The 15,804-nt window shown below is 51.5% G+C and overlaps 8 protein-coding genes across 8 annotated transcripts; 4 read left to right on the forward strand and 4 right to left on the reverse strand.

The window, feature by feature from the left end:
• Positions 1-175: 175 nt before the first annotated feature.
• On the forward strand, positions 176-2,376 carry EDD37DRAFT_320211 (acetyl-CoA synthetase). Its single transcript, XM_062811435.1, has 2 exons — positions 176-1,831; positions 1,898-2,376. Exons 1-2 carry the CDS (start codon positions 415-417, stop codon positions 2,236-2,238), a joined length of 1,758 nt encoding a protein of 585 aa, XP_062671754.1. The 5' UTR covers positions 176-414; the 3' UTR covers positions 2,239-2,376.
• A 40-nt stretch (positions 2,377-2,416) lies between these two features.
• EDD37DRAFT_588904 (fungal-specific transcription factor domain-containing protein) lies at positions 2,417-4,824 on the forward strand. Its single transcript, XM_062814487.1, has 4 exons — positions 2,417-2,836; positions 2,890-4,119; positions 4,215-4,564; positions 4,734-4,824. Exons 1-4 carry the CDS (start codon positions 2,702-2,704, stop codon positions 4,744-4,746), a joined length of 1,728 nt encoding a protein of 575 aa, XP_062671755.1. The 5' UTR covers positions 2,417-2,701; the 3' UTR covers positions 4,747-4,824.
• A 17-nt stretch (positions 4,825-4,841) lies between these two features.
• EDD37DRAFT_692877 (uncharacterized protein) lies at positions 4,842-5,835 on the reverse strand (the record flags this gene model as incomplete). The annotated part of the gene is made up of 3 exons (XM_062820053.1): positions 4,842-4,875; positions 4,905-5,071; positions 5,128-5,835. 3 exons carry the CDS (start codon positions 5,833-5,835, stop codon positions 4,842-4,844), a joined length of 909 nt encoding a protein of 302 aa, XP_062671756.1.
• A 1,115-nt stretch (positions 5,836-6,950) lies between these two features.
• Positions 6,951-7,829, forward strand: EDD37DRAFT_664213 (uncharacterized protein; the record flags this gene model as incomplete). The annotated part of the gene is made up of 3 exons (XM_062819218.1): positions 6,951-7,304; positions 7,359-7,590; positions 7,654-7,829. 3 exons carry the CDS (start codon positions 6,951-6,953, stop codon positions 7,827-7,829), a joined length of 762 nt encoding a protein of 253 aa, XP_062671757.1.
• Positions 7,830-7,869: 40 nt separating this feature from the next.
• Positions 7,870-9,138, reverse strand: EDD37DRAFT_685969 (isopenicillin-N N-acyltransferase; the record flags this gene model as incomplete). Its single annotated transcript, XM_062819907.1, has 4 exons — positions 9,042-9,138; positions 8,657-8,977; positions 8,503-8,605; positions 7,870-8,447 (listed from the first exon to the last, which is right to left on the reverse strand). Exons 1-4 carry the CDS (start codon positions 9,075-9,077, stop codon positions 7,870-7,872), a joined length of 1,038 nt encoding a protein of 345 aa, XP_062671758.1. The 5' UTR covers positions 9,078-9,138.
• Positions 9,139-9,692: 554 nt separating this feature from the next.
• Positions 9,693-12,039, forward strand: EDD37DRAFT_692880 (MFS transporter). Its single transcript, XM_062820054.1, has 6 exons — positions 9,693-10,469; positions 10,526-10,670; positions 10,720-10,910; positions 10,965-11,196; positions 11,247-11,719; positions 11,780-12,039. The coding sequence occupies exons 1-6, from the start codon at positions 10,116-10,118 to the stop codon at positions 11,936-11,938; spliced, it is 1,554 nt and encodes a 517-aa protein (XP_062671759.1). The 5' UTR covers positions 9,693-10,115; the 3' UTR covers positions 11,939-12,039.
• A 31-nt stretch (positions 12,040-12,070) lies between these two features.
• Positions 12,071-13,835, reverse strand: EDD37DRAFT_320326 (major facilitator superfamily domain-containing protein). Its single transcript, XM_062811437.1, has one exon. The coding sequence runs from the start codon at positions 13,631-13,633 to the stop codon at positions 12,263-12,265; it is 1,371 nt and encodes a 456-aa protein (XP_062671760.1). The 5' UTR covers positions 13,634-13,835; the 3' UTR covers positions 12,071-12,262.
• A 722-nt stretch (positions 13,836-14,557) lies between these two features.
• EDD37DRAFT_320329 (uncharacterized protein) lies at positions 14,558-15,797 on the reverse strand. The gene is made up of 2 exons (XM_062811438.1): positions 15,589-15,797; positions 14,558-15,523 (listed from the first exon to the last, which is right to left on the reverse strand). Exons 1-2 carry the CDS (start codon positions 15,661-15,663, stop codon positions 14,687-14,689), a joined length of 912 nt encoding a protein of 303 aa, XP_062671761.1. The 5' UTR covers positions 15,664-15,797; the 3' UTR covers positions 14,558-14,686.
• Positions 15,798-15,804: the final 7 nt, after the last annotated feature.

Here is a 15,804-nt window from a genome sequence, read left to right on the forward strand (position 1 = left end):
ATGCCCCGACCTTTCTCCGCATTTGAGCACGACACAACTAAATCGCTAACAAGGACCACTGCGCTGTGAATGTCAGACAAATGCTATTAATAGCGCTGCAAGGACGAGAAACTATCTGTCACTGCATGGCAATTGCTATCTCGTGTCTTGGAATGTACCGCAAGCCATAATCTCGAATCCTTCGTTCGCGTCCCCGCGGTCCTTACTCGGCGTTATGGAGAAGCGGTCCCACTATACACGATACCTCGGTCCCTGGGGTACTCGACATACAAACACACCTCGTCCTTCGACCTGGACTCGACACGTTTGACCTTCTACAGTCATTCTCATTGAAGACAAGGTCTTGCCTAGATACTTTTTCTTACCGGATTTCTCAAATGTCGCTTCTCATCCGCTTCGAGACCTAATCCCCCCATGGCATCTCCCGCCGTCCCAGTGTCTCCCCTCCATCGTCCTTCCTCGTTCAACTTCACCCGTGATGTCGTCGACCACTGGGCTCAAAGAGACCCTTCGCAATTAGCACTCCACTGGGCAGACCAATCCCTCACTTCAACCAAGCAGCTCACATATGCTCACTTTTCGCGCCAATCCCACCGGATAGCAACACTCCTCACATCCCTCGGCATCAAGCAGGGCGAGACATGCATCATCATCCTGCCCCGTGTGCCCGAGTGGTGGGAGTTCGCCACAGCATGTCTACGCTCTGGCGTGGTTCTGTGCCCCTGCACCACTCTCCTGGTGGCCAAGGACATCGAGTATCGCCTCCAAATCTCGCACGCAGCCGCCTTCGTTGGGGACGAAGCATCTGTGGCTAAATGTCTGAGTGTGGCATCGAAATGTCCGCAATTACGCACCGTCATCAAGATTGAGGCCAACAACGGCAGCAAGGCACCGTCCTCACAAATACAACAGGTAACTGACTTCCATGCCGCACTCGCCAGGATTCCGGAAGACGTAACATTCCCTGTCCCCAATGCTCTAACCTCGACATCTCCCGCCCTAACGTTCTTCACATCCGGAACGACCGGGCCCCCCAAAATGGTCCTGCACACACAAATTTCATACCCTCTCGCGCACGCCCTAACGGGGATACACTGGCTACAACTCGACCCCAGTAAAACATACTGGAACCTCTCGGAGCAAGGCTGGGCCAAAGCATCGTGGTCGTGGTTTTCGTCCTGGAACTGTGGCTCTACACTATTTGTGCACGATGACAGACTGGCTTTTGATCCTAGAAGGACACTCAAAGTCCTGCACGACTTCCCCATCACCACTTTGTGCGCACCACCCACAGTCTACAGACAACTTGTCCTCGATGAAAATCGGGCGCTCTTCGAGACTGAGCAAGGCAGACCGCGCGCCCTAACTCACTGCTGCGGCGCCGGCGAACCGCTCAACGAGAGCGTGATTCGCGTCTGGAAGGAAATGACAGATGGAATCGAGATCTACGATGCCTACGGCCAGACTGAGACGGTTGTCGTGTGCGCAAATCAAGCGGCAAATCCTGTCAAGCTGGGAAGTATGGGCAAGCCAATTGCAGGGGTACCTTTGACGATTGTTGATGCTGAGGGAAACGTGACGAAGGATGGAGAGGAGGGTGATATTGCTGTCGAAGTCACCAACGGCAAGGATGAGCAGGAGAGTAAGTTCTTCGGCATATTCGAAGGATATATCGACAAAGCCACCGGCAAAATCGATAATAAAGTCAACACATTCTCAAACGGTAGGAGGTACTATATCACCGGTGACCGTGCGAGTAGGGATGCAGACGGCTATTTCTGGTTCGTTGGCCGGAATGACGACGTGATCAACTCTGCAGGATATAGAATTGGTAAGACGGCCCTGTACAAGCCCTTAGTACGTTAGTGCTCCATGGAAACTAATGGGAGAGTTGAAGGCCCCTTCGAAGTCGAATCGACATTGAAACAACATCACTCTGTCGTCGAATCCGCGGTCGTCGCATCGCCTGATGTCCAGCGTGACGAGGTCGTCAAGGCGTTTGTCGTGCTTACTGATAGTGCGGCGGCGAATGTCAAGGACAACGGAAGCAGAGACAAACTGGTCAGGGAATTGCAGGATTTCTGCAAAGAACATGCCGCGCCTTATAAGTATCCCAGGAAGATTGAATTCGTGGACGCGAAGTTCTTGCCCAAGACGATCAGTGGGAAGATTAGGAGAGGAGAACTCAAGGCGTTGGAGAAGAAGAGGTATCAAGAGGCAAACGGGGCGAAGCTGTAGGTTCTGACAGGGAGAGCGCAACCTTTCTGTACGTTTTATATTCATGGAGGTTTACTGATCATTCTCGGACGAGAGGCTCATATTTTGCCCTCCCTGAACTATTGCGCTTCCCTGAACTATTGCGCCATTCCTGCGAACGTGCACCATTCAACACCCTGGTGTTCGTCGTTGATCCAGTCGATGAATCTCTCAAGCATATTAAAGACGTGAGGTCGCCCACTGACTTGAGAGGATGGGCGCTCATCGTGAAAATAAACGTTGGCCATTGGCTCAAAGAGTGAAGGTCCAACCGAGTCGCCCGCAGCCTCTTGACTTCCTTATCGAGCCTGACCCCAGAGTCGCCCAATTCCGGACCCGAAGGACGTGGACACCGGTTCCAGTGCCGCCCCGTCCTTATCTACTGTCATGATAACTACACCCCCGTTATTTTCGGGGCCCATGTGCAGGCTCAGCGGCACTACAAATGAAGCTATCATCCACTTTTGTTGAGCAATCGGCTGTACCTTCATACTGGGCCATGGGTCGTAAACGAAGACCTGACCAGCTTCCACCAAAGCCACGAACACGTGCAGGATGTCAGACTTGTCGAGCCCGCAAGGTATGTTGAAGTCATTGTCGCAATCAATTTTTGTCTGACGGTATCCAACCAAGGTCAAGTGCGACGAGACCAGGCCGGTGTGCCAGCGGTGTCAGGTTGCTTGTCGACCATGCGACTTCAAGCCAGAAGTCAAGTGGGAGGACGAATATATCTCCAAGGGTTTGGCATTTGGGAGAGAAGGCGTGTGGTCGAAATTGGGGAATGCCTCTCGCTCTCAACCTGAACCGGAACATTGGTCTCCCATTCCGACCGTTCGTCCATATCATTTTCTCAACTACTTTGCGAAAACCTTCGAAGAGCCTTTGGCGCTGGATGTTGGCAATGCTTATCGCAATCCGCGAGCCAACATGGAAGGAGGTGCTCCATTACAACGTCTAGCTTCCAGGTTGAATGCGACTTTGGACGACGATGTCAGTTATCGTTCTCGCCATTCCTATGCAGGAGCGTTGATCCGGTCGCATTCGGTACCACTGATCCCAGGTCTTGTCGACGCAGACCATTCTATGCTTTTGAACTACTTCATCCAGAAATTATGCCCCTTGACGACACCAAGCAAGTTGTCACAATCGCCGTTCGCCTCACTGGTTCTACCTTTCACACTGATGAATTCGAACAGCGGTCTTCTCTCCATTTTGGCGCTGTCGGCATGTCATCGAGCCAAAAGCGAGCCTGCATGGAAGCTACCGGCCATGAAATTGAAATCACAAGTACTGCAAGTATTGCAAGATCGCTTCAACGTCGAAGGTCCTGAAAAGGTGGCTGCCAGCTCCGATACTCTTGTCACAATGGTAATTCTATGCCTATATGAAATCATCCAAGATTGCGATTCCGGATGGGTTGTCCATTTGAAAGGCGCTCATGACATACTAAGCTTCCGAAAAGAGCTACAAGCCACGCAAGGGACGGAAGTCGAGGTAAACGAGTTGACGGCGTTTGCGGAAAAGTTCTTTGCCTTTCACGATGTGATCGGGCGTACGGCATGTGGGCAAGTGCCCCTTTTTGGTCGAGACTATTGGAATTTTGGTGAAAAGGTTGTCGACGTCTGGATGGGCTGTAGCCCTGAGCTTGTGGCCCTACTCTGCACCATCAACGAGTTGAGCAGGGCCGCTTATGCAAATCCAGAAATCTCCGTTTCGGATGCGTTCCTAAGCGCTTGCTCGGTCACAAGGTATAAGCTGGAGTCATTGGAGCAAGTCGTCGAGAATGATCAGGACGATTACCTTCTACTCTCGGCAAAGATGAAACGACTCGCAGCCATGGTTTACCTGAATTGCGCATTATACGTAAGTATTCGTGTCTGCGAAAGACTGTGCCGTTGAAGCACAAGTCTTTCGATATACCCCTGTTTTTACCGATACAGCTTTCTGACAACTCCTAGAACGCCCACCCGACCACGCCACTGATGATCAGCTTGGTCGAGCAGATTCTCCTGCTAGCGTCAGATTTTATTGACCTAGGCTTTGTGAACGGACTGACATGGCCGCTGTTTGTGGCAGCTGTCGAGCTCAACCCCTACAACGATGAGATCTTGATCGATGACTCGCATCATCGACCTTTCCACGGCAGACTGATGGTCTTGAAGGTTCTACAAGCCATGGAGACATCTACTGTTTCGAACGTTGATCGGATGCGCACCATTATCAGTCAAGTCTGGCAGGCCAGAGACCTAGAAGAGGATCCTTTCCCCGAGACTGCAGACAACCACTATTGCAGGAACGACTGGGAAAGGTATGTATTTCCTGTTAGCGAGAATATCAATCTAGTGTGATGATATGCGATTCATGGCTTCCAGTGTTTCATTCCAAACGCTCACTTGGTTGTCCCACGTTTTGCTATGTCTATTTGCTTGTCTGGGCCATTGCTGGGCTGATCAATTGACTATTTCATATGGTCATAGGTCCTTTCCATGAAGGCCATTTGCTCTTTTGCCCATGTTGCAAATTCTGCAGGCTCAACCACGCTTTCCGAATACTTGGATTTGTTTTCGTGCTTCTCATGAAGCTCTTTAGCCTTTGCGAGGCACCTGGCTGCCAAAGCCTCTAATCGATAGGTGGTCCATTGGTAGTACATCTCAGGCTTGAACGAGACGTCGCGAGTGTTCGCGATTTTGGAGTCATCATAGAGAAGAGGATCAGCCGGCCACCAGGAGCAGACCGTTGTGATACGCTCTTCAGCACCAACTGCACGCACAGCCTTGTGCTTCACCACGTTCCCGTGGAGGAGAACACCATATCCCTAACCGTGCTCGTCAGTCATCTGCTCCATGTAAGAAGGCCAAGATCAGTACTTACAACATCAGGCTTTGGAGCCTTGATAATGGAGCCATCACCACAGAGGCAGGCGGTCTCACCACCTCTGCCTTGAGGAAGCGACAAAGAGACGACTAATGACCAAGGATACATGTCATTGTGCCACTCAATAACGTCAGTGGCCTTGTCTTCAGTGATGTCCTCTTCTGGAATGTCTGCAACAGCAACTTTCGGCACAAGAGGTTCTGGAGTCAACCTCTTGAGGCTCTCCAGACCGTCTTCGCCCAATTGAATGTTCGTATGACCGATCTCCTGGGCAATGTTGATCTTGACTGGGAGGCCGATAACCGTAGAGACAGCTTTGATTGTCTCTGGGTGAGTCCACGCTTCGTAGACGAAAGGAGCATACTGAGGAGCAGCGCCACGAATCTGCACAGAGCCTGGTCTCGTGTATGTCATGCAATTCTTGATCGTACGTTCACTCAGTAGCTCTCGGCGCATTTCGACAATGGCTTCTCTGGTGAAGAGAGGGAAGGGATCTGTCGCCGCGACATGGCCAACAGCTTGTTTCGTGTTGTATTTGAGGTCGTCAAGCGTATACGTCTTCTCCGGTTTCTGGAATCTCAAGTGTATCTTAGGATCGAAATGGACCCTTGGAGCTGCATCCGTTCCCTTCAGCGAAATTCTGGGCGCCTCGTCTTCCTGAACGGGATAGTCATATTGATCGGAGGTAAAGGTCTTCGAGTTCATCTTGAACTATGACAGCTTCGCGAAGATAATGTAAGATCGAGGGAATGAAGTCTGGATTAGCGAAACACAGTGCACCCGTTGCGGTTGGACCTAGGAAGCAGAACAAACATAGAGGATCATAAATAAGTCTGACAGGGTCTTCTGCTACAACAGTCAATAGTCTTCATCAAGCTGCCCAGAAGGTACAGCCGAAGAAGCAAAGCTGTGGACTCTCCCCAAGACCTCGATCCAGAGCAGGACGGCGATTGTCTAAACTTCTCGTACTTTAACCAAGTTCCCCGAGTATTCGGTGATTCGCTCCAAGTCTATAGGCGCATTTGACGGGCCTAGAATGGCGCTGTGGAAGAGTTGCTATCTTTGCCAGTCCCAGAACACATTGTCTCGTTGGCTAGAAAAATGGAGCTTGTTAGGAGATCGCCTCCCCAGACGTGACGGTATGTAACAAAGCGTATCTATCTGCTTGATCAAATAGGATGACTGGAGCCGTGGAGATCAGGTTTCCGAAGATAACGATCGCAGTATCTGTCTCGGTGGGGTTATGTTGGCACTTTAGATCCTCATCGATGTCTTGAGAGGTGGCTGTGAAGGTACAGCCGATGTTGAGCAAGTTCTCCACCTCACGTGGACGACCAGTGCTTCAAGGTCCACGAAATCGAAGATGAAAGTACTGAGAGGCTCCATACTCAGGACTAGCTATGCAAGATAAGGATGATTTACCGCTAAGTATGCACGAGCGTAGTGTCTTCAATGCTCCCACGCAGGTACAAGCGAGGCCTCACTCCCTGGATCCGTTTGAGTTCGAAGCCGTCCTAACAAGGTTGTAAGTGGGACAACGCCAGTACTATCGACACCAGCCCAAGACATGATCTGGCGGGATTGGTATTGCGAACTATTCGAGTTCACTCTATCATCAAGACACAAGCTTGTATCTAGGCAAGAGCCCACCCACTGAGATAGAGAGACCCCGCAGAGACCGTATCAGCCTCTGGCACCTTGGACGACATTCAAATTCACTTGAAGCAGACGTGAAGGCTGATATTGAACCGACACGAGCAATCGGCCTTCCACAAAAACAAACTACGAACTCCCAGCAAATCTGCTACTCCAAGAGCACCATGAAACAAGGCTCAGTTGTCATTGTGACAGGGGCCAGTATGGGAATCGGGGCTGCCATTGTCGAGAAACTACTTGAAAAGCAAACTAAAGTCGTCCTTGTCGATATCTCGGAAGGTCCTCTGCAGGCTCGTCAGGCAACCTTTGGGGCGGACAGGGTACGATATGTAGTTGGGGACGTCAGCAAAGACGATGTCAACAGAATGGCTGTTCAGGTCGCGCTCGCCACTTGGGGAAAGCTCGATGCTATTGCCTTGAATGCAGGTATCATGGCACCGGTGAAAAGACTTTGTGACGTGTCATCAGAAGATTGGACGAGAATATTCAATGTCAACGTTGTTTCTCAGGTATCGATGGTATGGGTATCTCCAAGGAAAAACTCAAGATCGAAAACTGACTTAGGACTATAGCTCAGCGCAGCCATTCCCCATCTTCGCAAACAGAATGGCAAGGTGATATTTACTTCATCAGACGCTGGGGAGAAGCCAACATTCGCGAGTTGGGGAGCTTATGGAGCAACAAAGGCTGCAGTGAACTATGTCATAAAGACGTTGACTCTGGAAGAAGCTGATATCACTGCTGTGGGTGTATATCCGGGAGTTGTCAACACACCTCTCGTCCAAGGCATCTTCAGGGGCGAATGTGAGTTTACCACGACACGTCTTTTGCGTGTAGCGGCTGGTTGCTAAGCTACTCGTTTATCAGACAATTCAGGCATGAGTGAACAAGAGCTCAAAGTCTATATGGACATCGTCAAACCGAGACTTGTTGAGCCTCATCAGCCAGGATCCGTTATAGGCAATCTGGCTCTCTCAGCTACTGCAGATTTGCGAGGAGAGATTCTCTTCTGGGATGATCAAAAGTTGTCAGCTTTCCTATAAAGAATGCCTATTTACATCGCAGTATACGACTCTTGATGCATCAGTGCCTGATGTCACGCGGACGTAGCCGAAATACTCGATCAGGCTTGCTCGGTCTTCCAAATGAAACTATAGCCTCGGCTTTGGACAAATCTATAGTGATGCTGAAAACACTTGCTGCATCACTCTCCCCAACCTGTTCTCGGTTGATCGAGCATGGATGATTGTCCTCGTCACAGAGCATTTTGTGTATCGCATCCACTGTGACCTCGCCGTCAAGTTCATTCGCAAGCTCTTCGATGCGCTTGACACGGTCTATCGTATCTCCAAGCCAGAGAAGATCTGTGCCAGGATGCTGCTGAAGCATATGGTTGCTGTGGAATATCCGGCCCTTCGCATCAGGCTTGAGGAATTGTGTCGTTCTGTGTGTCACCTCAACCCCGATGTTATTCGATCCGTCCGCTATGAACATGTTGCAGGCACCGGCACTTCCGTATGCTTCTATCGCTTGCACTGCTGAAGAGACCGAAGTGCATTCGAGGACCGTCCGCCACAGTAGATGAATGGGAGTCTTACTAACATCGCTTCCTGCGCATCGAATTGCGTTCACACAGAGTCCGAGCCCGGCAGAGTTCAGACCTGCCAGCCTATATTCAGTAATCGGGTACAACCTCCGAAAAAGGCTGTCACTCACCAATCTTTCCAATCATACCAGCCTCGGTCATCATTTGAATAACAGGCTTGCCTGGTTGATCTATCTGTAGGAGTACAACATTCGGCTTTTGCTCGACCATCCACTGGCTCTTCAATTAGTCAAGTCATGTGTGGTGGGAGCACAGTTCACTCACGTCCCAATTCTGACCGAGGTAGCAGTTGTCATCTGTCTTCCACGATATACTCGTGCAGCCATCCATTGAGGCCCCGAACACGAGTTCAGATCGAACATTCAGAGCCAAAATGTTGTCGTATGCCACTCCTGCACCTTGAGCGATAGCTCGCATCTCAGCCTCGAGGGCCGGATAGTGTTCATGAATATGAGGGGCATATTCTTGTGCCTTTTTGCACGCCTCTTCCCAGCTCAGATTGCATTTCTTGTGAAAGAGATCTGTATAAAAATGAATCGTGCTGTGGATCTGTGAGGCAGCATTCGTTCCATGTTCAAATCCGACCTGTTGATCGAGGAGCGGTCATCAACATACAACACTTTGATCTTACGAGAACATCTTTGCTCACCTCATACGGCGTTCCAGCACAATTGATCTCAAGCATCACGTTGATTTAATGAGATGATCTTCCAGCTCAGTACTCTCAAGCCTCGTTGCGAATGCGTTGAGCACATGAAAAAGCCAGGGGTCGCGAAACCGAAAGACAGCTTGTTCGGGCCAATCGTTGCCTCGAGAAAGGGACCCTGTATCGAGGTCTGTGATCGCTTGCCCAAAAGAGCGCTCATGACTACCTTGTCTAGATGCTACTCCACCCATGCAGACGGTCACTGAAATGGTATGCGTTTCGTTATTAGTGCTCCCGTGCGGTTCTGGGAGGAGTGGAGCTGGTGAAGGTACAACCGAACTGGCGGCGAGATATCCGGGCAAGATAGCCTCGCGTGCCCCAACATACATTTGGACCAATCGCACTCTCGATAATTGCGGAGGCTCAGCCAGGGGGTCTTCGCTTGTACCTTCACCCGGTCCACTTCTTCCAACCTAAGACTTACTACACAAGGGTGAATCCACCAGGTTGATAGCACTAAGCATCACACGCCCACTTTCTCTCAACCTGAATTTCCCTTTGGTTCCTCGCCTTCGGACGGGAGCCGTGCACCAGCGAAGCTCGATGCTGTTACCACACTCAACGCCCACTAACTTCCCGACGCAGGCTTCTATGCATAGCTAGGTGGTATGCTCGATAACTTCGCAAGATCTTACTGGGTTACCGGCACAGATACGGCGTCTGAAGAAGTGCCATGCAGGCTGGGCTGGAAGGCCAGGGGTATCTCGTGCCGCACATCTTTTACTAAGGATCGCCTGTACCTTCTTGCTTGTGCATCTTGGCTTCCCTCTGTGCAAGTGGCAGGGCCTAGCTTATCTACACGTCTTCTGAGGTGGTCGGGACTTTTTGATATAGCGCTGAGCCGAGATAGTGTCTCGAGCGCTTTGGTCTGGATCGTCCTTTCACCGGCTTGAGGAGCAGAACATATAAAGACCCACCGGTCGCCTCGTTGGATTCGCGTCCACTATCAGAGTCACCACAACTCCTTGCGCTCTATCAATCCTGTTCTGTGGTACGCTTCGTCCACAATCCGAAGTTATGGCGGAAAAGACCGATATTCCTCTCACGAGTGCCGAGCCGACTGTGCAGACCAACACTGCATCCGACCAAGGCAGCATTGAACATGTCGTCCCAGAAGGTGTCGATATCGCCCTTGGGTGGTTCGAGGAAATGCGAAGGATCCCTCAAGCAGAGCTCGAAGCTGAGAGTGCGGCTGTCCGACGTCGATGTGATTGGATTCTTATGCCTGTCATCTGTTTCACTTACGCTCTCCAATTCTTGGACAATGCTGTCCTAGGATATGCATATGCATATGGTGTCTTGGAAGACACTGGGATGGATGCCTCTGACTACAACTGGCTAGCCAGTATATACTACTTTGGCTACCTCTTTGTGAGTGGTGTGGTCAGCCTAGATGATTTCTCACGGGACTTACCATGCTGGTTTAGTGGGCATATCCTTCGACCCTGTTGCTTCAGAAACTGCCTGTTGGACTTTATACAGCCATCCTCATCTTCTTATGGGGTTTCTTGACCTTGATGTGCTGCGTCGCCTCTTCGTTCGCTGGCTTTGCTGTCCTTCGCTTTCTCCTGGGTAGGATGGTCGAGGAGAATCTTACTCATAATTGACTGACATGGTTCAGGCTGTCTCGAAGTTGGCATCACACCTACTATGATGATTATCACCTCATCTTTCTACAAGCGAGAGGAAACACCCGTCCGAAACAGTTTCTGGCAGTCCTCCTTTGGAAGTGGTGTCGTTTTCCTCTCAATTGTCTCCTATGGTATCGGCAACAGCCACAGCAGCATCTCCAACTGGAAGCTTGTCTTCCTGGTACGCATACCTTGTCCCTTGCAACGCATGTTTCTCTCTGACTTCCGCCTCTAGTTCGTGGGTGCTCTCACGACCCTTTGGGCCGCAGTGTTCTATTTCCTTGTGCCCAACACACCAACTGAGACCCGCTGGTTGACCCGCCGCCAGAAACTGGTTGTCATTCATCGCATTTCTACCAACAAGATCGGAATCAAAGATAAGAAACTCAAACCTTACCAGATCAAGGAGGCATTGGTCGATCCGAAAATGTGGCTTCTCTGCGCTTTTCAGATCACCAACGGTATCTGTATGTGATGCATTCACCCTCCCCTCTACGACGACTAACGAAATGTGCAGGTAACTCGAGTGTCTCTGCATTCGCCTCTCCTCTGATTGAAGGCTTTGGATTCACGGGCCTCCAGACTGTCCTCCTCCAGATGCCCACAGGTGGTTTCGTGGCTATCATTGAGCCCGTCCTCGGTTACATTGCAACCAAGATCCCTAACACAATCATATGGATCTCAATCGCCGCAAACATTCCCAACGTCGCAGGATTGTTCGGTATCAGGTTCATCAAGCGAACTCCAGAGCATAAGTGGGCTCTGCTCGGTTGTACTTGGCTACAATTCATCTTTGGAGTCACCAATCTGTTCAGCTGGACGCTCACCGCTGCCAACTTCGCTGGTCACAGCAAAAGATCCTTTGTCAATGCCATGGTCTTCGCAGCATTCGGGGTTGGCAACCTTATTGGTCCACATATATTCTTTCCCTCGCAAGCACCTGTTTATCAGTCAGCTATCACCGGTCTGCTGGTTTGCTTCGGTCTCAGCGTAAGTCTCAAACCCCCTATTCTGTGGAGAACCTCCCTCGTTGACCACAACGGCTTCTAGATCTTGTGCAACTTGATACTCCGGTGGTACATGTCCAATGAAAACAAGAAGCGCGACAGGGCATTTGCCAACGGCGAAATTCAGGCAGTAGACGGCGAATTGGAAGGTTTCTTCGACAAAACTGACAGGGAGAACAAGGCCTTCAGATACGTCTTATAGGGCAGTGGAAACGTGAGTGCAGCGAAGGCGATTCCACAAGTACTAGGCACATCCTAGGATAGCCACACCCTAGTTTAGAGCAGAACATGGCCAGATTCATGATCCTTCCCATTCATTATGGGTAGCAAAGGAGAGTCTGAATATGTATGGTATTCGGTAGAAGGTCCTAATGACCAGGAGACCTATGTAATCCTGGTCCACGTGACCGTAGGTCGTTCCTGCCTAATACTCCCAACATTCATGGCCCGGGAAAACCCTAGCATGCCAATTTCATAGGAATCATTCTCGATGACTCGCAGACGTTCAGATCGAATAACCGCCACGTCAAGCCAGCTCAATTTGCTCCTTGCTCGCAACTTTATCCTCGGCTATGGTTGTTAATTGATGAGAGCGAGGTTTAGTCGAGTCAAAACTCTCGCGTAGCTCGAGTTCCTTTTCCGAAGGGTTCTCGACTGCGCCAGCACGCTTGATGACCTCGAAATGACTACCCAACCTTTCGGGCCCGCAAGCGCAGACGGCGATTGCCGAGGCGAAGAGGACGCACATAAATATGGTCATTACCTGGCTGTAATTGGGTTTGCCGTTCTTGATCCAGTCGCTAGCCGCCGCAGTCTGCGACTGTGCCGCCGGGGCGCTGAACATGTTGCCCAACTGGTAGACCGTGCCGGGGAAGACGGCTCGAAACTGGGGAGGACTGTACTCGTTCAATAGAATGGGCATGATGCCCCAAGAGGCGTTGACGAAGAACAGCAGACAAAAAGTGCCCGCCATGATCGCGCTGTAGCCCGTCGGCAGGGTGAAGAGTGGGATGAAGGCCCAGGCCAGACAGATACCAACGATGGAGGTCAACCGTCGACCGAAGAATTGTGAGTAATACCCTGCCAGCGGGCGCCCAATGATAGCGCCGCACTGGCCCAGGATGGCGGCGAGACTAGCCTGACGTGGGGTGAACCCTTTCTGAACCTTGAGGTAGGATGGGTAGATGTCCTGGCACGCGTGGGTCATCCAGTTGTAGATGGAGGTGAAGAGCACACAATACAAAGACATCTTCCAGTTCTGGCGGGCGGCGAGTCGCGCGTCCCGGAAGAACAGAGCTACGCGCTTCTTCGGGTTGATACCCGTTGTCATGCCGTCGTTGCCCTCGATCAACCCTTTGGCGAAAATGGCCGACTCCGGGATGCACATGATGATGATGGTCACGACGGCCGAGAAGCCTGCACCGGCGTAAAACACCACCCTGTATCCGTATGTGGTGTCGGGCATGCCGACGATGGTGACCATGGCGGCCAGGACATATCCCATGGCATAACCATTTTGCAGGATCCCCGAGAACAGTCCTCTTGCCTCCACTGGCATATTCTCCATGGCGATGGCCGCAGCCGGACCGTAGATGCCACCCATACAAATACCAAAGATGGTGCGGACGCCCACAAACGCCCCGAAAGTCTTGCCCTCGGCGGTGCCGATTTGGAGCACGGCCAAAATCCAGAGGTTGGCCACCATGACCCATTTTCGTCCGAACATGTCGGCCAAAATACCAAAGATGACGGCGCCAAAGGCGCGCACCACCAGAGTCAGCGTGACGGACAAAGTAATGTGTGTGAGGTTCTCGTTGTAGGCGACCGACAACTCGGTCGCCACCAGATTCACTGAGTTGTAGTCGAAGCCATCGGCAGCCCAGGCGGCGCTGTACATGTCAGAAACAACCCGGTCACAATCGTTTACCACTGATACTTACAGACCAACTATGAAAAACACCCAGGCTCGAAACGCCGGGCGACAATCTTCCACGGTGCGGGAGGAAGTTTCCTCGGCACAATCTTGGACACCTCGAACCCATCTTCATTGATGTAGGTGACGTGGTTCTCCCACAGTTTGAGATTCTGCTTGATGCCCATTGTATTTGTTTGAAAAGCCCAACGTCTCAGGCGTGAAAATCCAAAAAGGGAGTGTGAAGAAAAGCCTGCCTCAGGAGCGAAGGACCATGGCCATGAATCGTGGGATGGTCCACGGCTTAAATATGGTCGATCAGAGTTGAGTAGATCAATTGCCAGTTGGGTTGTTCTTTGCACTTGGGACTCATCTCCAACTCCGAATTCTTCAATAAGATCTCTCCCGGCAGGGTTCCGGATTCACCACTGAGAAAGCGTCCTGCACCAGAACTCTATATACTGTGTACAATTCTATTCCTCGTCGGGCGCTCTTGGGAGGGTTAGCGCTTGGGCTCCATGGGGTTTCTCCGCCAATGGGGTATAACTGGTGACCTCGCGGCCTACCTGAATAGGTTATTCCCACTGCATATCCCTCCCCAATCCCCCCATGGGAGCCCCTCCTCCGCTCTTGTGACCGCAAGAACTTCTTTTCGTCGGTGCCGTGAGCCGATCCTCGGCCTGGAAGTAAACCAGTGATGTGTATGCCCGAGTAGGTCGAAGGGTGAGAATGACCCTCACCTAACGACTTTTGACTGCTAGTGTCTCTCCCTGCATTCATGCTAGTGGCATGACTAGACCCTCAGCTGCGTGATTGTTTGTCAAATCGATGAGCATGAAACGTGTGCTATTAGGATATCCTCGACAGATGTGCCGAGTTCCGGTACTCATAGATGCGGTATCTTATGTGAAGCTGATAGAAACCGCAGCAGATCAGAGGAGTCCTGGGGGAGCTACATGCTTTCCGAGGGCACTCCACATACACTGACACATACAAGTGAACGGTGACTCTACTTCGTCTGGCTCGTTGCTGGTGTCTTTAATCTCCATCATGATAGTCCCAGAGTCGTCTCGGGTTGTCCACCCAGATCTTGTGGATGAGCTCGGGGTCACCCTGGCACCGCTCGACGCACTGTTTGATGAAACCGAGAATGTCCACAACCATGAAGTCCTGCACTGCCTGCGGGTTGCCTCCGGGGTTGAACTCTGGCCCTGCCGTGTGCGGCCAGTCGCTGGCCCAGACGATTTGGTCGGGGGCGATTTCGAGCAGGTGGCGGACGTGCGTATCAAGGTCGGGAACCTCGGGGAGCCTGTAGAGTCCACTGAGTTTGATGTAGACTTGTTTGTGGTTCGACAACAAATCGTAAAGTTCCTTGCAACCCGGTTGAGATATTGGTGATCCGCCAGCCTCCGGATGGCCGACGTGGTCAAAGACGACCTTGAGACCCGCCTGTAACAAGCCGGGGACGTGTGGCGCGATGTGTTGGATCTGGTCCATCGACACAAAAATCTGAACGACCCAGCTTTTCAGTCTGCGCAGCCTCGCCACATATTTTGGGAGGACCTCACCCCAGACATGCGGACCGTAGGCCTGGGATCTCGTGCGTAGGTTAATTCTCACCCCACGGAACCCGACCGAGTGCATCTCGTCCAACTCCTCGTCGGTGACGGTGTCCGGGTCGATGATGGCGACACCCCTACCCTTGCCCTTGAGACGACGTAAACCGTCCATGTTACAGCGGTTGTCGGTCATGTAAACCGACATGGCCACGACGCAGACGTGGTCTATTCCCAGCGTACGCTCGAATGCCAGCAGCTGGTCCAGGTTGGCCTGTTTCGGGTGAAAGGGTGCATCGTCATTGATTTTCCAATGGTCCTGTAAGGGCGTCAGCAGCAGAAGACTGAGAAGAGCCATATGTGAGGAGACATAGAAATACTGACTTCATCAATGATATGGATGTGGCTGTCCCATGCACCTATGGGTAGCTTGAACCCTCTTTTTCCTTGTTCGGCCATGAACGCCTATGCTTGCTTTGCTGGAATGGCGCCAAAACACGGTGAGGCTCAGGGTCCTTCTTCACTCGCGCCGTCGAAATATCAAATGCGTAGCTGGTTGCACCATCTGAAGTGAGGCGTGTTTGACTTTCTCGTTCATGT

The sequence above is a fragment of the Exophiala viscosa genome (assembly GCF_022695815.1).
Source record: "Exophiala viscosa unplaced genomic scaffold EDD37scaffold_3, whole genome shotgun sequence".
Taxonomy (NCBI): Eukaryota; Fungi; Ascomycota; class Eurotiomycetes; order Chaetothyriales; family Herpotrichiellaceae; genus Exophiala; species Exophiala viscosa.